The 21,462-nt window shown below is 38.9% G+C and overlaps 1 protein-coding gene across 3 annotated transcripts in view; it reads right to left on the bottom strand.

Annotated features, from left to right (window-relative positions):
* The window catches only part of DYM (dymeclin), a 303,872-nt gene that overhangs the window by 65,223 nt on the left and 217,187 nt on the right, over positions 1-21,462 (bottom strand). For all 3 annotated transcript variants that reach the window (XM_066352275.1, XM_066352273.1, XM_066352276.1), the window contains one exon: positions 1,200-1,382. In XM_066352275.1, the coding sequence (XP_066208372.1) occupies positions 1,200-1,382 (183 nt within the window). The remainder of the gene's footprint in view (positions 1-1,199; positions 1,383-21,462) is intronic.

Genomic DNA, 21,462 nt, shown 5'->3' with positions numbered 1-21,462 from the left:
CTGTTCACTGCCTCTGTTCTCTACTTATACTCAGCCATGCAATTTCTTTCATGTCCTCTCTTATTTGGTGTGGTAATTCTATTTTGTCGTGCTGTCTAATTCAGCTAGATCATTTTATCTTAGGAGTAAGACGGGAGGGATACTTACCAATAGCTAATAGAAATTTGGTCACATAAAAAACACACGTCTAACTCCTTCTGCAGAAGTTAAAACCTTCTCCAAGGTTAGTAACTCCTGGCTCAGATATTCAACATTGTTGAAAGTCTTAATGAAAAATATCAACGCTTAACTCCCTGTCAGCTAAAAATAACAGTAGATTCATAGTGTCCTCTCCCAATACTTTTCAAGGTTAACTTCATGAAAGAAGAAATAGTAATGGCTTGCTTAAGCCAAAATTTCAGGAGCATTTAGGGGAGGAAAGGGTAGGTAAAGTGCTGAAAGAGGCAAAGCAGAGATAGTATTTATATCTCTATCGTAGCATTTTTTCAAAACATGTAAAAAGAATTGAAATGTTCTAAAATAAATGTCCAGTGTGCCCAGCACTATTCTGGGTGGCAGTATTCAACAAAAAGTTGTTGGAAAGCCTGCTCATTTGGAATCTTACTTAGGTTTATCCAAGTGAATGTTGAAAGCATCGAGTTTATAATGAGAAGACCAAGATTCAAGGCCTGTCTAAGTGACTTACTAGCTAAGTGACCTTGAGTTAACCATGTTTCCTCTCCTGCCTGCTTTCCTTCCCTCACGGGGATGGTTTAAGGGTCAAATGAGATTTTGTATATGCAAATAACTCACAACTATAAAGATCAATGCAAATATGCAATCGTTATGTAAGACAATGATTCTTAGCTTAGATCTGTGTTAAAAGTCACCTGGAAACCAGCATCGTGGTTCTCTTATCTGGGATAATGGTTAAATATATTTTGGGACGTCCACAAAAAGATATTAAAATGTAAGATTTTCAGAGAACTGATATTACAGAGAAATGCTAATGATCAGAATGTTAAGTAAAATACACATGTGCGTATGTGCACACACATGTCTGTGTATATAAAGACATACACAGAATGCAAGAATTGCTATTGCAGAATAGAGGCCAAATATAGTTAAAGAAACTATCAGAGTTTTTATCAAGGTTTGTTAAACTTCTCTACTTGAATACTTGAAAAAGAACCATGATAAGTACCTCCATTTACACTTACCAGATCGATATTTTGCATTATATCCTGAAAGGAAGGATGAGTTCGAAACTGTTCAAAGAGGTCTCGCTTGTAGAGCAGCGCGTACACCAAGTTTGGATTGTGGTGAAGAGAATTTGTCAGGCAGGAGTTGATGATCTCTAACATCATTCGAATCACTTCTTCAATGACATTTAGGTCTTGAGCCTGATAAAGAAAATTCCCACACAGGATCAGTGTGTTTCTCCTAGACACAAAATTAATCAGGAGGAGAGCAACTGCTTAAACATTATAACAGCATTGGAAAGATCATGCAAAAGAACTCTTTTAAGATTATTTTTGTCAAGAATTTTTAAAATTAGGTTTATCGGTTACTAAAGGATTTCAGTTAAATTTTTTTGAACTGATGTGGGGATAATTAGGAATTTCCTGAAATAAATGACAGACTTGCCAATCTGGAAGGAAATGTTGAGCTTCCTTAGCCCCTCCTTCATTCACACCCTCATCACTGTGTCATCCTAAATCATTAGACTTCCATATGTAAAGTGGCGATGGGGTCTTACCAATTCTATATCCAAATAATTGAAAATATATGAGAAGTTAAAGCAAAGACATTTTATAAAACATCGTATTTTGTTAGATTGCCACATTAGAAAACATCATAGATATATATATTAATGGTATAAAACTATTAGGAAAAGAATGAGAAAATAATAATAATTTAGAAATTAAAAATAAGTTTAAAGAGCAGGGGTATATAATTTTCTGTCAATATCTGCTTAACATATAACATTGTAAATAATTTAGGTTATTAATATTTCAATATAAAGACCTCCTCCCAACTCTAGCCCAACTACCCTGTTCTCATAAACATTTTGTAGGTCAAAATAGTTAACAACTGCGAGTACTACCGGCTGTGGGTTGTACAAATGGAGCAGCCCTACCAGTCTGAACCTGCTGGGTGTCAGTCACAGTTATTTCCACAAGTACTTTCACTGGTATTATTTCTTGCGAAATAAAGTGAGGTTTCCTTGAATTCAGGTCTCTATATTAATTGGTTTTATTCTGTCCCCAAAACTGTACCAATAATTTCTACATCAATTATTTAATTCAATTCAGCAACTGTTCAGCTTAAAACTGAGCAACTCAGTTATTATCTATCCAGTTAGAAAGCATAGCATTTGATCAAAGAATTATAAAATCATAAAACACACTCATAAGTTACAAAAGACACCACCAATACCCCGTTTAATGTTAGAATCCCTTCTATAACATTCATTCCAAGTGGTCAACCAACTTATCCTTGAACATAGAAAACTCAGCAGAGGCTCTGGGTTCATTCTTCCCTTGTCCCAGCTCAGCAGAATCCCATCACCTCGGCACTCCTCACTGGTCTCTGTTCTGTGTCACGGCGCAGCTATCATTTTCTCCCCAATCCACCAGCAACTTCACTGTCCCTCAGTACAACCCAGTTTAAATCCTTGTCATCCTATTCATGTTCTGTAAGATGCTCACCATTTGGATTGCTCTGCTCATAGATGTAATTCTGTATATTTAGTTACCGCCAATAAGATACATAAGTACATAAATGTACATTTATAATCCCAGCAACTAATTCATTTCCATTTTGAAGTGGTAGCAGTTCTCTGCTCACTACTACTCTACTCCTCCTGTAAGGAACGGCTAGCGATCTAGTGCGTAAGTGTATTCCTGTGCATCCTTGCATTTGTGTTGGGAGATCAAGTGTAGCTTCAAGGCACCAGGCAGGTCATGCAATAAGCATGGGCCAGAGGGGTAAATTATGTACCAGGAGATTCTGATTTACTAGAAATAAAGTATCCGACTTTTGGCTAATTCTAGTTTCCAAGGCAAACTGTGCTGATAATTATCATTTACAAGTTACCTGAATTTGCAAGTTGCTACCACGAGACTAGATTCTGCTATGCATGACAAGACACAAATGAAATCTTTTATGTTTCATTTTTAAAAAGCATTATTAGGTAATAATAGCCACTGGTAACAAGGATAAAAAATTTGCATAAATTTGATTAGAGTTTCTTTAAAATTACAAAGTCATCCAAATCTCAGTATTTAAATAGACCTAAAAGGTTTTGGTATTTTATAATCTAATCACTATTTGGGGGTAAGCCTTTCAAACAGCATTTAAAGAAGGTTGCTATTATTTTTTTCCCATGAAGATTAAGTGAGTTAGTATTTGAAAAGTCCTTAAAACAGTGTGTTACATGTGGTGAGCACCATGTGACCTGTTTTTTAAAATATAAAAACAAATATATTAAAGTACTTTAAAGGAGGAAATCATTTTAATTTTAGACATTATTACAAGAAAGAACAAAAAGATAAAATTCCTATCCAAAGTTGGTAAATTAATTCAATTACTGTAACTCAAAGAACTTAGAAATCACATTTCATAGTCTTAAATATAAGCCCCAAATTCCACTTCTACTAATTTACAAAACTGGTTCTTTAGAAGACAATGTATAGGGAAACTGACTTACATTTATGGAATAATATAAGGTTTCATAAGCAGACATGCTTTTAAAAACTAACCATGTTTCCTCTGAACTGTCAAAATTATCACTGTTGGAAGCAAAGTCTGACGGCTCATTGGTAGAAGAGCGGAACATGGGGGGAATATTGTGCCTTTTTCCTTCATGCTATTTTATTTTTAGTATACACAGCTTCCATTCCAGGAATGAATCCCAGATCAAACAGACCTTCTCTAAAAAAGAAAAAACCAGTCCCCCCAAATTTATTTTATTGCAGAAAATCTCAAATAGAAATACAAGTACCCTGAGGAAATGGTCCTGTTTTAAGATGTTTCTGGTGGTTTTCATACATGTTGGTACTGAACCCGGAACAAGTTCTGTGCTAAGTAGTGATTTCATGTCAAAAGAATAAGTTGGCAGTTGTGGAAGTATCTCACCCTGTCAGCAGCACTCACGGCTGCCTCATTATATAAACTTCCTTTTCCCTTTTAAGAGGGAATTTATACAGTTAAATAGTTTCAAATCATTTATTTTTAGTTTCCTTAAGAGAAGCATATGTATCTTGTTTGTATTAGTTTTGGGGGGATTCCAAAAGAGTTGTCTAAATTTCCTGCATTTTCAGCAGAAAATAAAACCTTCAACAAAATTAATGGGCCACGGCCAAGCGGGGAAGCAAGGGAGGAAACACACGGGCGAGCCTTTTCAAGCTAACATGCAAATGGTCTTCAAATCCAATCACTTGGTGATAGACCCTTGTTATCATTATGTTGTTAATTCGCTGGCACATGCACTGAAAAGCTCTGTGACGATGTGAGCTCTAGCCAGGTCTGGATCTGCCCCAAAATATCGAGGTTCTTTCAGTGAGAACTAGCTTTATATTACATGCAAAATCACAGCTCAAGACTAAATCCTGTGACCAGATGAGACAACGTGTAACCTGTAATTCGGGGGAGGGAGGGGAAGCAGGGAGAGCAGGCGGCAGTTGTGGCACCATTATTGTTGTGTGGGAATGTAAAACGAGGTGGTCTTTTTCTTCCTTCCTCCAAAGGGGGCTTGAATGTGGCCCACAAGCCTAAACTAGAACCCTGGGAAGTCTGTTATTTAAAACATGATTACTGGTGGCAGGAAGGCAAGATAATGGTGGCTGCTAGGGGTCACTGGCTAACTTTACATGTTTTTCCATACTTGGAAAATAGCCAGAGAACTCACAAAAGAGGAATGTTCTCACTGAAATCCAACTAAGTCGCAGCCCTCAACAGTCATATTACCTTGGCAGGCTGCTCACACTGGGCAGAAGGTGAGATGCACAAGAGTGCTCCCCCCATTTCCCCAGACCCTTCTACATGAAGAAGAAGGCATACACCTGAGCTGGAAGTTTTTCAGAGATTAATGTTTTGGCCCTGGTGGGGTGGTTCAGTAGATAAAGCGTCCTAGTGCACCAAGGTCATAGGTTCAATCCCTGATCAGGGCACATAGGAGTAATTATGAGTACACAACTGAAAATGGAGCAACTAAGTGAACAGTGGGTTGATGCTTCTCTCTCTCTCCCCCTTCTCTCCTCTCAAATCAGTGCAAAAAAATTTTTTTTTAGTTGCAAAATTTAATGTTTTGCCTTAAGAAATAGTGTTGATTTCCATTCTTCTTCAAAATACATAGTGTTTTATTCCACCCTATAAAAAAGTAATATCTGACTACTATAGTTCTATAGGAAGATGTATTTTTATTTTTAAATGGCTTTGATAGCCTACTGAGTGCCTCCCTTGTCTCAATCTGAGACACAGGATTCCAGTCCCAGTCTCAGCTCTGCCCATCACTAGCTGTGAGGCCTTAAGTAAGTCACTCAACTCAAGTTGCAGTTTTCCATTTGCCAAAACAAGTGCTTATGAGATTAAAAAAATTCCCTCCTACTCGTCTTAATTTTTATTAAGAATGTAGAAAATACTAAATTTAGAAAACAAATTTCGGCCCTGGCCGGTTGGCTCAGCGGTAGAGCATCGGCCTGGCGTGCAGGGGACCCGGGTTCGATTCCCGGCCAGGGCACATGGGAGAGGAGCCCATTTGCTTCTCCACCCCCCCCCCTTCCTCTCTGTCTCTCTCTTCCCCTCCCGCAGCCAAGGCTCCATTGGAGCAAAGAAGGCCCGGCGCTGGGGATGGCTCCTTGGCCTCTTCCCCAGGCGCTAGAGTGGCTCTGGTCGTGGCAGAGCGACGCCCCTGAGGGGCAGAGCATCGCCCCCTGGTGGGCAGAGCCTCGCCCCTGGTGGGCGTGCCGGGTGGATCCCGGTCGGGCGCATGCGGGAGTCTGTCTGACTGTCTGTCCCCATTTCTAGCTGCAGAAAAATACAAAAAAAAAAAAAAAAAAAAAAAAAAAGAAAACAAATTTCATCAAAGTAAACACAAATGTGATTAATGTAGAAAAATCTTTAGGATGAACCCAAACTTCAGTAAAATCCAGAATTTACTTTAGATTATCCCAGCACCTTTAAAACCGAGTCACTGTTAGTGCAGAAGGAAAAAACGTCAATAGCCTTTGAGAGTAAAAATATGTAAGGCTAAGTTTGAAAATAATCATTCTCTAAACCAAGGAAGCTACTGGTTCTTCTAGAACTCATTAGTTTCCATGTTTGTTAATTACCTTTGATATTGTGAATGCACAGAAAGGAAGTATCTATACACTTGTATATCATAGATTTCACATCAGAGACCTATGATGCTTGGTGTCCTGTTTTTAGTTTTTCTTGGGAAGAAGAGTCAGTGGTACCCAGAGGGCAGTAAAAAATTATATACAAGGGGAGCTACAGCTCTAAAATATAAACTTAAAACAAACAAAAACAGAGGTAGCTAGCTGCAAGTCAGCAGAGAGAAGCCCTACACTGGGTTCTAATCCCTGTTGTGCCATGGACTGTACAAGTCCCTTTCTGGGTCTCAGTTCCTGGAATGTAAAATAAAAGGGCTCTCTGCAGCGAAGCTCTGTGAGGGACCCAGCCTAGCTTCTGCTTAGGATGCGGAAAGCTGCAAAGAATGCCTCTCCTGCCTTAGCAATCCAGAAAGGCCAGAGAATTTAGTAAGTTGTAAGTCTTCTCAAAGGCACCAGAGAACAATGATGATTCTGCAAGGCAATCAAGTGAAATGAACTCCCAAGAGGAAGAGTCCCTCTGAGGAGAGAAGGCGCTCCCGTGCTTTTGGCAGAACACAATTAAGAAGAGGTGGCTTCAACAGACGTGGGGAAGAAGAAATCAGCTAATATTTCAACGAACAATTAAGGACTAAATGTGGTCTAATGTGTCCATCTGGAAGGTGGAGCTCCAGCTGCAGTGGAGTTTGCACTTGCTTGATGGCTCTTTCCTACCAGCCTCCACCAGGTAACAGTGACTGCAGGTGAATGCATGACATGCAGCATTGTCCTAAGCATTGAGAACAGGTACCGAGGATACAAAAGAAGATGCGGTTCTTACCCTGCATTTCACCTTGGAGTTATAAATAACATCCTGTCTAAATATGTAAGGCAGACGTTTCTCAAAAATGCTTTTCACTAGAGATGTAAGAAATTCAACATTTAAAAAGGAGAGCAAAAACTTGTCATTTCTACTTGGAAATAATATTGCAAATATAACTGAGGGATGCTGAACCTCAATCTAGATACCAAAAACTATTTTCATGGATTCAGGTCAGAAACAATTATTCTGTATATTAAAGACTCCTTGGCTTTACAGAAAATTGGCCAAAGTATAGAGGAGGAATTCTGTGGTACAGCCGTTAACAGCCCAGGCTCTGACCTTGATTCAGTCAAGGTCAATGGCAATGAGGGTGACTCAGGCTGCTGCTACAACCTGACTGCCTTTGAATCCCGTTCTACTATTTACCGCTTATGTGACCTTGCACAAGATTCTAAACCTTGATTTTTTTTATCAGCAAAACTGTTACAATAGATAAAAACAAAATTATGAATATATAAAACATCCAATGCCTAACATGCTGTAGCAGCTCAAGAAATTGTTGCTTTAACTAGTAAAAGCAATAGCAATAATGAACACAAGTTTCCTATTAGATACAGATGTACTTGGGAGGTATTAGCTCTATCAGGCACTATGTCAAACAAATGGAATGTTTTCTGACTTGAACTTCTATGTCCATTTAAAGAAAAGTGCTTCCTTTTAAAGAAATTCATTAAAATTTGAATTTTAGAACATTTGTGTATATTACAATGAAATACACTGAGCTAACTGTGAATCTGAGGTCTTTAAGGACTATTGTGACACTAAAATGGCTAATCTCCTTAGGAAGTATGTTAAAAAATATTCCAAGTCTAATGCTGAAATATACATGACCCCTGACTAAACACTCTTGATTTGAAACCCAATGCATTATAACCATACTCCACATAATGACCAAAAGTTGTGTTTATGGTTGCTTAATGACTGGGACCAATGCCTACATTTTGTCCAAACTGCCAATGCTCATGATTCAGTCAAGGTTAATGGCAACGAGGGTGACTCAGTCTGCTGCTACAATTAGAGCAAGGTATCGCTTAAAGAAGTTGCCATGGAAACTGTCTATCACCCAGCAATAAAGATTCAAAAACTTTGGGAGGCAGTCCTGTATTAAATTTGCAATTTATTTTTTTGTGGCAGAAACTAATTTTAAAAGCAGTTTGAAGGTCCTTAGAGTAATGAAGAATGTTTACTACAGGAAGAGTTACTAAATGAGACTTCTTCAGTCTAAATGTCTTTTGGAATTATATTCTCAAAAGTCTCAAATGCACAAAAAAACATATGAATAACCCTATTTTTACTTTGCTGTTGTTGGTGATACAGAGTTAAAAAATGAAAAATTATCATTCATTATAATCTATTTTTGTGTTCCTATAATATAAAATTAGTTTTGGGTAATGGAACTTAACATGTGTAACATTTATAAGGGTCTGACTTAAAATGGCTCACCTTATGATCAGAGTCTAGCAATCAATGAAGTCATGAGTTGGGACTGCCCTATCAATTTTGGTACATGGTGCCAATTTTTTTTGGAAGAGAAAGATGCCCAATTTTATTTTCTGGACAAAAGTCTGTATAAACAACTATCAATACATAAAAAAAAAAAAAAAAAAAAAAATAGGGTGGGAAAACCCTAATGTAGCATGAACAAAATTCTTCTTTTGAAGGCAAAGAAAAAGTTGATATTAATATAGAAATATAGAAAGAGGCTATTAAAGGAATCTCTTCAATCAAAATCCAGTTGGCAGAAGGACTATGATTCCCACCTTTCTTTTCTTCAATTGCATTCTTTAGTCTATTTGTACCAAAAAGAAAAAGATTTTTTTTACAAGAAAAATATGAAAATCAAGCAAAACACATTTAGGGTAATGCATAATTATAACAAGATGACTTTCAAGTACCAGCATCAGTGGCAACAAAACTAAAATCCACTTGGTAGCATTTTCATAAAAGAGACAGTTCAAGGAAACAATATAATGAAGATGCACTTTTTTCCTACAATATGTAGACCATTAAGTGGCAATTTAATGATAATTCCCTTTGGTCAACTGTCCTGTAAGAGACAGGCAGTTTTGGTTTTTCTTTAGTTAAAGGAAAAATATGGTTTCCTTAAAGTCCGAAGTCAGAGATGTTATTAGACATGCACCAGCTCAGGACAGACTGGGGCACCACGGGCAATCACAGATGTGAGGTGCCACGGAGAATCTGTTTGTAATGGACGTTCTTCACTCAGTCTTGGCAAGGACCTAAATGTGTACAGCCGCAGTTACAAAATACATTTACCTCATTTTATCAATTAAAGCCAATGACCAGTTAAACCTTTCCTGAAAATCACTTGGTTTTACCAAAAGATCACATTGGGAGTCAGGAGAAAGAGAACTTTCAAATAGCCAAAGAACAACAAATGGCAGAATAAAATCAACATTAGCCATTTACAGTCATGCCTTGGTACCTGCGAGGGACTGCCCCAGGATCTCCCCAACTCGGGATACTGAATCTGTGGTGCTCAGTGCCCTTATATAAAATGATGCAGTATTTGCATATAACCTACACACATTCTCCCATATATCAATACTTGAAATTTCTAGAGTACTTACAATACCTAGGTAAAATGTAAATACTATGTAAATAGTTGTTGTACTATATATATTGTTTAGGGAATAATGACAAGGAAAACAGTCAGTACATGTTAAGCACACAAGCAGCCAACCATTGCAGGCCTAACTACACGGCACATCAACAACGTAACATGTCTCCCTGCCCCCGAATACTTTCCACCTGAGGTTGGTTGTATTCTTGGATGTGAAACCCGCGGATATGGAGGGCCGGCTGTAGTTGGTCTCTTAATAGAAATGCCTTTCCAAACAAAATTTTTAGAAAGCAGTTTTTTTCCTTGTGTTTGATTTATATTTAGGAAACATGTTGTGACATTATTTGAACTAATTTACTGGTTATTATTCAACAGTCATTGTTAAGTCTAACTCTATGGTATGCCACCAACCCAAATATAAAAGAATGATTATAACCTTCTTAATGACTTCAACTTTATGTCAATTAAAATCTGAGGAAATTGGATAGGAATCAGACATGTTGAGAAAAAGAATACAAAAACTGGAAGACAAAAGACACAGAGGGAGAAACTAAAAATGCATTAACTGTGCAAACAAACTAGTTATAAAGACCTCAGAGCTTTGGTAGCAGCAATACTGAACACTGGCTCAGTATTCCAAACTCCCTGCAATTTATGGGCCATGGCAGGTCTGGTTCAATGGACTCCAAGGAGGTGGGGAAGTTTTATTTAACTCTTTCAGGTTACCAGGCTAACTGACGCAATTTAATCCTCCAAATAGCTACCAATTAGCCAACACAACACAACATCCCAGATGTAATCTGTCAGATCAAATACAGAATGACGACTGTTATGAAAAAGCATTGGAGTAGGACTTGGATTAAAGCAGTGGCCAACAGACATAATCCCTGCCTAGGTGAAGTTCAAGAGTCCAATGGGAGAGAATGTCAACTGTGGGGAATGCTATGAAGGCAAAGAAAACAGAGCACAGGGAGGATAAGGAAATGCAATTTTAACTGAGACCTGAATGCAGCAGCACAGGAAGTATCCCACTGAAGACTTCGCATTACAATGCTTTCAAGGGCTTCAGCCAGTGTCATTAGAGACTTGAATTAAATAAGGAGAAATAGCAGAAGAAAATGCCTAATTGTGGAATGCATAATTTATTAGCAGTTTTAGCCACTCTTTCTTGAATGACCAAAAACCAGACTATGCTTTAATAGAGTTGAGGGTGCCAATGAGTCCCTTCCTTTACAGGCTAAGACTTAGAGGATAATAGATGAAACTCATTTTTGAAAATGATCCCAAATATTTATTATACATAAGCATTTGGTTTCCTGTTCTTATTTTTCTTTTCCCTAAACTTTGGTTTTAATTTTAATTTTATCAAAGTAACAAATGCATGTAATTTAAAAGTCAATACTACTAGATTTGAAACAACAAAAAGAGAGCAGTCCCCTGGACCAATTCTTTCTTTTCCCCTAACCTTCACTCCTAGAGGCGACTATTTCAAACCATTTTAGCTATTTCCTCTTACATCTGTCTTTCTATTGTGAAATAATGTGTGCTGGTATTTAAAAAATTTTAATTTTATAATTCTCAAGGATCTATTGGCTTGTCCTAAAAAAATAAGGGTTTTCCTCCTCAAATTAATTTTAGAATCAGCGTTAAGTTTTTCTAATTTACTAAATTGTGAAAATATCCATATGAAAGAGATAATGAAAAAGAAATATATCTCTAAGCTAAAATGCTGAAAGAAATAAAACCAAGATTTACCTAGGAATCTAAGAATGAGATCATGACTCAAATTTTATGACATTGCTTTAAGACAATGCCAGTTAACCAAACCCCCCTTATCTGAATACCTTACCTGCAAAAATGTGGGAGTGCAAGCAGTCATTTCTCTTGCTTTGTTACCAGAGTAAAATCTCAGACTATGAGTTGGAGCATTTTCTAGCACCCCTTTCAAATTCAGTTAGGCCTCTCTTAACTGTACCCCCGGGTCATTCTCTTTGATAGACATATTTATTTTGTGCCTCTCAGAATGCGAGGACTCCTAGGTGGTTGTTTTATTCCTTTTCTTTTTCTCTTTTGTTTTCTTTCCTTTCTTTTTAAGAGTCTGGCATTCCCAATAGGCACCGCAGTGATCCCGCTGACTTTCTCTCCTGCTCCTGTGTTATTACGTGTGCTTTTATAACTTTGTATTTATGCCCACAGGCTTTTGAACAATGGGTACCCATTCAATAAATCCAAGAAATAAAGAACTTGATGACTGTAAGTGCTTTGAACTCAATGGACAGAAGGCTCTACATAAGTAATATAATAGTAAGAACAGTAGAATGAAAAATTGAAAAGAAAAAAGCAATCTAAAGCTTTTACAAAAGCCCAACACCCCCCCCCCCACACACACACACCGTCATCCTTTGTTACACCAGCACTCATCGTCCTCATTGGTACTCAGTTCTTAAAACCTCTTTCTCTGTGTTTTTTGAGAGGAAAATGACAAACATGCAAAAATACATGGTAGATGCTTTCAAGGAGTATTTCCTTTGAACAATAGAGAGAATGGTGAGTTCAAAACTTATTATATAATGCTAGAGATACTTAAATATATCATGTAATCGCATGGAAATAATTCCTGTGCTATAATGCCGCCACTTGAAGCTTCCCATAACCTGAGTTGTATGAATACATTTTGACCTTACTACTTTTCACTTGGGTTATTAAGCATAACTTAATTTAAAAACTGACAGACATATAGATTTCAAAAAACAAGACTATTTAGCTACTCTGAGGTTTATGCTTATGAATTATTATTAAGGTACTGATACAAAACTTGCATTTTAAACAAACTGAACTCATAAGTCCACATAAGAACTTCATAAAGTTGGGTATGCTTAAAGAAGGAAGCCCCCCCTGAACCAAGAAGCTTCAAGGACATTTTATGTTTCAGGCCAAGTGTTCAGAGAGATTTTGTAAAGGACACCTTTGTAATTGTTGAAATTGTAGGATTTGTACTCTTACTGTAATGTACTTCACTCCCTGCATTGGAATGCCTGTGGTGTAGATAGCAAAGCAAGCCAAAGGGTTAAAATGTTGGCCAAATAAGTTTGTAAAACATGATTTTTATACTTGTGTATGATTTACAATGAGAGCTAGGCAACACCAGCTAAAAATGGTCAGTGAAGTTACAGATTGCCTTCCTGCTTGGGAAGGGCTATTATTTTGCTAATGGAGAGCTTTTCTTACTAAAAGTTTGAAAGAAAGAAGGAAGGAGAAATCAGACCCCTCCTTCCTATTTACTGAGGAGGAAGAGAAGCAATGAGGAACTCAGAGCAGAGCAGAGTGGAAGGGAGCCCACAGGAGATTATCTGAATAATTCCTTCCTCTCTCCTTTTTTTAAAAAGTTTTTAACTCCTTAATGGGCCATTTCCAATGCTTATTCTCTGACCTCACCTAAACCCCCTCCCATCCTGGAGTCGTGTGATTGACGTGTACCTCTAGCCAGGGGTCCCCAACCTTTTTACACAGGGGGCCAGTTCACTGTCCTTCAGACCATTGGAGGGCCGCCACATACAGTGCTCCTCTCACTGACCACCAATGTAAGAGGTGCCCCTTCCGGAAGTGCGGCGGGGGGCTGGATAAATGGCCTCAGGGGGCTGCATGTGGCCCACAGGCCCTAGTTTGGGGACGCCTGCTCTAGACAAAGAGATCACAAGCCCCTTGCATGCAAACCTGTGTTCTGTAAAGAAGGGTATATAAGACATAAGAAATCTAACTTTGGGGAGCATGTATTTGGCTTGTCTCTCTAGGAGGTCACGCTGCTCCGCCAGCTAATTAAATCCTACTTCCTTCATCAAGTTGTATGGGCATTTTTGTCCTCCTTTGATTCCTGCAAGATGCTAAGAAATAGGGATGGGGGGAATACATATATTTGAAGGTAAAAAAGGCTAAACAGGAGATGGAGAATAATTAATTTTATACTCTTCCTAGACTTCAATTAAAAAATCTAATCCCTGAAAAAAATCTCAGGATTAATCTAGCCACCTGACAGTTTATGTAGTTTATACTCTTTAAAATAATTCCCACTTTACATGCCCAGATACCACCTGTTTTGCCAAAACTAGTGGATAGGTTTTAATCCTCATCTCATCCTCAATCTTCAGTCCATAATTAGTGTACCATTTCTTCCTGTATTCCCCTATTACAAGTATTTCCTTTTCCATCCAGCTTCTGAAGGCTGGAGCCCCTCAGAGCTCTGGACAATCCCTCCATACCTCACTTTCTCTCTCACTGTGCTCTTGTAAATTGCCAGGACTCTGAATATCTTACTCAAGGTGATGACATCTACATTTCCATGTCACTTCTAGTCCAGACTTCTCCAAGTGCTAAGCCACTGTCATCTCTCACCAGGTTGGTTTAACTGGCTTCTCAGTCTCAATGCTTACCTCTTTAAATCACTTTTCCTTAATACTTTTTCAAATGTACATCTATTGTTCAAAACCTTTCAATGACTTTATGCCAAACTATATGGATAACATCCCAAATCCTTCAATGAATAGCCCACCAGGCCTGGCACAGCCAGACACTGACCTACATACACCTCCAATCTCATTTAACACTACTCTACAAGACAGTCTGTCCTGCTTAGTTTGCTGAATAAATAGCTCTGTCTTGCCTAAGGGCATTTGCACATGCTGTTTAAAACACTCATTCTTCCTTTGGCTGACTCTTATTCATCTATCAGATCTCAGTTAAATACTAGTTTGTCACAGAGCAAATGCCCCATTTCCCCTACACCCCCAAATCTAAATCAGAATTCTAATTCTTTTGTATTATGTCACAGTTATTCCCCCTAGACCCACTTATAGGTTTGCTTGCTAAATGATTTCCTCCTTTACTAGCTGTCTAGTAGGGCAGGGTCTATATCTGTTCATTTATCACTGTGTACTCAATGCCTGAAGCAAAACATGACATGAATAAAATCATGGGTTTTGAATGGATGACTTCCTTGAAATTTTTTTTGTACTTTTGTATTTACTGCATTTAATCTTATTTAAAAGCTAATAGTAACTAATCAATAAGAGGCCTCAACAGTCTTCTTATTCAGATATGGAAATTGAAACTCAAAAAGATTTAGTCACTTCTATTATATTTCTGGGATCAGTTCTAGAGCCCTTCTGTTGGCTGCTGACCTCATTTCCTTTTTTTATTCCCTGGAGCATCAAGTTTATTACAAATTTTGGGAGAATAAAGTACTTTAATAAGAACCCCTATAAACATGGGAGCAAAGGATAGGAGGGGAGGGGAGAAGGGCCCCAGGAATATAGTCCAGTCACTAAAATTTCACTCAGATGGGGCTGAGGGGTAGACCCACTGTGAGGGTGAACTCTCTTCTTGACCCCGAGGGGCTCCAGGCTGTCCTCCAGGCACAGCAGGTATTTTGGGTAAGATGTTTCTGAAGGCCACAGAGATGCCGGGTCTCCTCCTGCTGTGAACCCCGTGCACAGAACTCCACGGCAGGTGCAGTCCCCCACCATCCGCTGGACCAAGTCCTCACACCTTGCACATACAGCATGTATTTCCGGCATGCTCTCACCCGCAGCTGCCGGTGTCCAGTTTCCGGCTCACCTCCTGCACCATGTGGTGGTCGGTCCTCCCTGGAGCTCAGCACCTTCAAGTTCTGTCTCTCTCTCTTCCCCTCCCGCAGCCAAGGCTCCATTGGAGCAAGGTTAGCCTGGGCGCTGAGGATGGCTCTGTGGCCTCTGCCACAGGCACTAGAATGGCTCTGGTTGCAACAGAGCAACGCCCCAGATGGGCAGAGCATCGCCCCCTGGTGGGCGTGCCAGGTGGATCCTGGTTGGGCGCATGCAGGAGTCTGACTGCCTCCCCGTTTCCAACTTCAGAAAAATACAAAAAGAAGAAAAAAAAAAGTTCAGCATTTAAAATGCAGGGGTGTTGCTTGACCTCACTAGCATCTTACACGGTAGCCCTGCTGTGGCCGTCCACAATTTTAAAATTTAGAGTGGCTTGACTTGTGTCCTTTTGAGATGTGGCTTTTTAGTGGAAAGCCCACAGCATATGCATCTTAAAAAAACATAAAGACTGTCTACCCCCTGTCAGCTTGAGCCCTGCGGCACCGGCGCGAGCCTGGTCAGGGCACACAGCAGAAGCAATCAATGATACAACTCAGCGGAACAATGAGTTCATGCTGTCATGTTCCCTGTGTCTAGCACAGTGACTGGCAACACAGTAAGTACTGAATAAGTATTTGTTCACGGGATCAACATAACAGTTTGGGGGAACAAAAGAAAATATGGCCAACCACTTATCTAATCAAAGTAATTTGGGAAAAATCTTAATAAACATAATAAACATTCACATTCTGTCATCACTCAACGTTTGGGGCAGGTAAGCTACGACAGAGGACGGCGTGAGTTTTCAGCATGTGCACTTGGGGAGGCTGAGGGAAGGTCAGCTGATAGGAGTCTTTCTGTGAACATTCAAGATGACTCTTTCCTCCAGTTCTTGCCAAAGGATGCAGTGAACTTGGATCTGCAGTGAGGCTACAAAGTATTCTTACACTTCATATATCTACTTCCAGATTACACAAAGGACTTCTCAGGTGACCTTGAGTAGGCTGCGTAGGTAAATTTCTGTTACTTAAATGAACCATCTCTGGAGAAAAGCGGGATGAGGATTGTTAATTTACGTTTGTACAAACACTCCCAAACCTCTGGGTGAAAGGATTTACTCTTGCCTTCCCAGCTTGTTCTTTTTTTTTTTTTTTTAAAGCAGTAGATTTTTTTTAATTTTTTTAAAATTTATTCATTTTTAGAGAGGAGAGAGAGAGGGAGAGAGAGAGACAGAGAGGGAGAGAGAGAGACAGAGAGGGAGAGAGAGACAGAGAGAGAGAAGGGGGGAGGAGCTGGAAGCATCAACTTCCATATGTGCCTTGACCAGGCAAGCCCAGGGTTTCAAACCAGCGACCTCAGCATTTCCAGGTCAACGCTTTATCCACTGCGCCACCACAGGTCAGGCCCCAGCTTGTTCTGATACGCGTCATATCAGAGGCTTCTCTGAAATGTCTGGTGCTCCTTACTCATCTGTTCATATTTCAGAATGAGGAAATGAAGTCAATAATATTTTAATAACTATCAGACCTCATTCTTATATTTAAATCTCTTGTGGGGAAAAGCAAGTACTTTGTCCATTTGCATCTCTGATACCCAACAAGTCTTCATAGGCACAGGCTTTTCACATTACTTAAAAAGGAGCAGGTTAACACTGGGCAACACTATTCCAGTTACTCCATCATTCCTCTAAATAGAAAGGCAATAGGTTCCACTGATAAAGAAAAAATACAGTGTGTCCGTAAAGTCATTGTGCACTTTTGACTGGTCACAGGAAAGCAACAAAAGACGATAGAAATGTGGAATCTGCACCAAAGAAAAGGAAAACCCTCCCAGTTTCTGAAGGATGATGTGGCAGCATGTGCGCATGCGCAGATGATGACGTAACACCATGTACACAGCGGAGCAGCCCACGGCCATGCCAGTTGAGATGTGGACGGTACAGAGGAAAGTTCAGTGTGTTCTGTGGCTCGCTAAATTCGAATCCGTGACCAAAATGCAACGTGAATATCGGCGTGTTTATAACAAAGCGCAACCACATAGGAATAACATTACTTGGTGGGATAAGCAGTTGAAGGAAACCGGCAGTTTGGTGGAGAAACCCTGTTCTGGTAGGCCATCAGTCAGTGACGAATATGTAGAGGCTATACGGGACAGCTACCTAAGGAGCCCTAAAAAATCTGTGTGTGAGCCCACATTGAACTGCACTGAATAGGTATGAAACTGGGAGAGTTTTCCTTTTATTTGGTGCAGGTTTCACATTTCTATCGTCTTTTGTTGCTTTCCCTGTGACCGGTCAAAAGAGCACCATGACTTTACGGACACACTGTACATGCTGAAATTTCAAAGTTGAGAAAAAGATACAATTTAATAGTATGGTCTAAAGGCCATGAATCAGAAATATTCTTCTTACATTCAGATAAATTTTTCCCAGGAAGAATATATGAAAAAACTCATCTTGCCCTGGCCGGTTGGCTCAGCAGTAGAGCGTCGGCCTAGCGTGCGGAGGACCCGGGTTCGATTCCCGGCCAGGGCACACAGGAGAAGCGCCTATTTGCTTCTCCACCTCTCCGCCGCGCTTTCCTCTCTGTCTCTCTCTTCCCCTCCCGCAGCCAAGGCTCCATTGGAGCAAAGATGGCCTGGGCGCTGGGGATGGCTTTGTGGCCTCTGCCTCAGGCGCTAGAGTGGCTCTGGTCGCAACATGGCGACCCCCAGGATGGGCAGAGCATCGCCCCCTGGTGGGCAGAGCGTAGCCCTTGGTGGGCGTGCCGGGTGGATCCCGGTTGGGCGCATGCGGGAGTCTGTCTGACTGTCTCTCCCCGTTTCCAGCTTCAGAAAAAAAAAAAAAAGAAAAAAAGAAAAAAAAAAAACAAACAAAAAAAAACTCATCTTACTTTCCATTCCTGAACAATGATAAATATATTTGAATGAATATAATCATGGTATGATAATATCCATCATTTACTGAAAACCTCCTATCTTCAAAGCATTAGCCATGAATGTTATATGTATAATCATTAATATTAAATTCAACTCTACAAAGTAGGTATTAGTATTTTCATCTGATAGATTCCAGAAGCTCAGAGAGCTATAATAACTTCTCTCAGGTCACTAACTAAATATTTACTATCTGAGGTAACATACCTAGAAAGTGCTACAATCGCAAGTGAACTCAAGTCTAACCTGCAGTGTAAGCTTACTCCATGACGCTACAGTGCACTGAAAAGGGACGTTTAATTGGCCTTCCTCAGCTTTCAGTGATATGAGAATAAAGGACATATTTTCCTATCATCAGGTGGCAGAAACTGTGGGGACAGTAACAATGGCCACTCATGTTGCCATAGCAATTGCTATATGCTGAATATTTCACTGACTGCTTTCCGTGCCACCTCTCATTTAATTCTCAGTATAGTCCCATGGGCCAGGTACTATTGTTTTTATTTAATAAATAAGAAAACCAAAGATCAGAGGGCTTAATAAGGTCAAGGTCATATGAAGGTTAAATCTAGTTTTTTTCAGATCCCAGAGCTCAAATATACATTTTAAAATTTTTATTTATTGATTTCAGTGAGTGAGGAAGAGAGAGAGAGAGAGAGAGAGAGAGAGAGAGAGAGAGAGAGCGCGAGCGCAAGAGAGAGACAGGAACATTGAGCTCTTCCTGTATGTACCCTGACCAAGGATAGAACCAGCAACCTTTGTGCTTCAGGACAACAACCAAGCTATTCGGCCAGGGTTAGGGCTCATATATTTTTATTTTTATTTTTTTTTTATAAATTTTTATTAATGTTAATGGGATGACATTAATAATTCAGGGTACATATATTCAAAGAAAACATGTCTAGGTTATCTTGTCATTAAATTATGTTGCATACCCCTCACCCAGAGTCAGATTGTCCTCCGTCACCCTCTATCTAGTTTTCTCTGTGCCCCTCCCCCTCCCCCTAACTCTCTCCCTCCCCCCTGCGTCCTCCCTCCCCACACCCCTGGTAACCACCGTTCTCTTGTCCATGTCTCTTAGTCTCGTTTTTATGTTCCACCAATGTATGGAATCATGTAGTTCTTGTTTTTTTTTCTGATTTACTTATTTCACTCCGTATAATGTTATCAAGATCCCACCATTTTGCTGTAAATGATCTGATGTCATCATTTCTTATGGCTGAGTAGTATTCTATAGTGTATATGTGCCACATCTTCTTTATCCAGTCTTCTATTGAAGGGCTTTTTGGTTGTTTCCATGTCTTGAGGGCTCATATTTTTAAAAACAACAAAAAATTGTAGTAGAAGACACAGAACATTTACATCTTAACCAGTTTTCTAGCAGTTTAACAGTGCTAAAAACAAAGTAAATTCACACTTTTGTGCAATTCCTTTATCCTGCTTTCTTCTCCCATGGGACCTTCTAACATTTCACTCATTTACCCGAGTGTGCGATCATTATACATCTCTCCTCATGAGAATGTAGACTTCATGTGAGCAGAAATTTTCATCTTCACTGATGTCCTCACAGGGCAGAGAAAAGTGCCTGAAAACATAGTATTTGCTCACTGCTTGTTGGATGAAGAATACGGCATTTCAAGTACCATATGGAGTGTGTTTGTTGCATACATTACTCTTTTGTAACTGGTATTATGGTAAACCTGGAGAATATTAATAATTATATGGAGCATTCACAGTGGGTATGGGAAACTTAGAACCAAGAGTTGGTTATGAGCTTAAAGCAAGAGTTACTCTTGTTCTAATCTGAATTCATGGACCAGTGTGAAATAACTTCATAACAAGGATAATACTTGGTTATTAAAAGCTCAGTACTTTTTAGGCTTCGAACATAACCTTAAAAAGGATAAATCATTAATACAACCTCTCAACTGATCAATTAGCACTGTATATTAAAGGAAAAAAAATGTTTCAGAGCAACCCAATACTCTCCTCATGACCTCAGTCAAAATACAAATTTGAGATAATAGAAAATACCATGTGAGAGCATACAGGTGACTCAAATGTGTGAAAATAATTAACCATGCCTGCCCTATTGATTATTAAACAAACATGTTAAGTAATTTAATTTCTGTGGTATCAAGTATGTTTTAGAAAAGAAATTTAGTTCTTATATGCCAACTATCCAAAAATAAATGCTTTGTTGTATTAACAAATCAAGAAAACCAATACACCCCAAATATGGAATAGTCTTTAACAACTGTCAAAGCCAAAGTTAACTTGCCTTTTCTACAATACTTCTCAAAGTATAACGCTTCTCATGACTGAGATCTCACATATCAGAATTCAAGTAACTTATGAATGAAGAAATAATTTATGTTTAACTTGATCTAGTGTTATCTGAATATTTTAATAATACCTGAAGTCTAGATGAACTGATGCTTTCATGCTCATTTTTGCATTTATAAGGTGACCCCCAAATATTCTTACAAGGATTCTTGAGAATTTTTCAGAAACCCATGAAATTTCCAAAAAACAGGCAGAGCTAAAGTCTCAAATACAATGTTTTCTAAAATTAAATCAACTAAGGAAAGAACTATAGTTGCACTCATACCATGAGTAAGATGACTGGTTTTTTTGAGGTCTTATCTGGAGAAACTAAAAGTGCCATTTTAAAAACATTTGCAGCTTTGACTATAATCAACTGTAATAATAAGATACCAGCTCAAAAAAAATTCTTTTCATTTAAGCCTCTTTTGTAATACTGCTTTTTAATAACCCTCATAATAGCTGAATTAAAGGACCCCAACAGAAATCATTCATCCCACATAAAACAAACATTGCCTTTTCTTCTTAGCTTTGTTTTACAAGCTACATTATTTCCAGATGACGCTTGAGGGGACTATGGTTTCAAGAATTAGATGTTTAAATAGACAGCTGCTTTCTATTTGCCATGTAAATCAAGGATATATCAAAGAAAATTCCAAATAGTAGACTTCTTTTCTTCCTATTAGGAACTACAAACTCAGGCAGAGAGGGAGAGAGAAAGGGAGAAACAATCAAAATTTGAGCAAACAGAAAATTAAAATAATGATTTCCTAAATAACAAAGAATTTGAAAAACCTCAGGAAAAGGTGTTCTTTTTTTTAATTAGCT

The sequence above is a fragment of the Saccopteryx leptura genome, chromosome 11 (assembly GCF_036850995.1).
Source record: "Saccopteryx leptura isolate mSacLep1 chromosome 11, mSacLep1_pri_phased_curated, whole genome shotgun sequence".
NCBI classification, from domain to species: Eukaryota; Metazoa; Chordata; class Mammalia; order Chiroptera; family Emballonuridae; genus Saccopteryx; species Saccopteryx leptura.
Note: the sequence above shows the minus strand (reverse complement) of the source record. Positions and strands in the feature narration are given on the sequence as shown.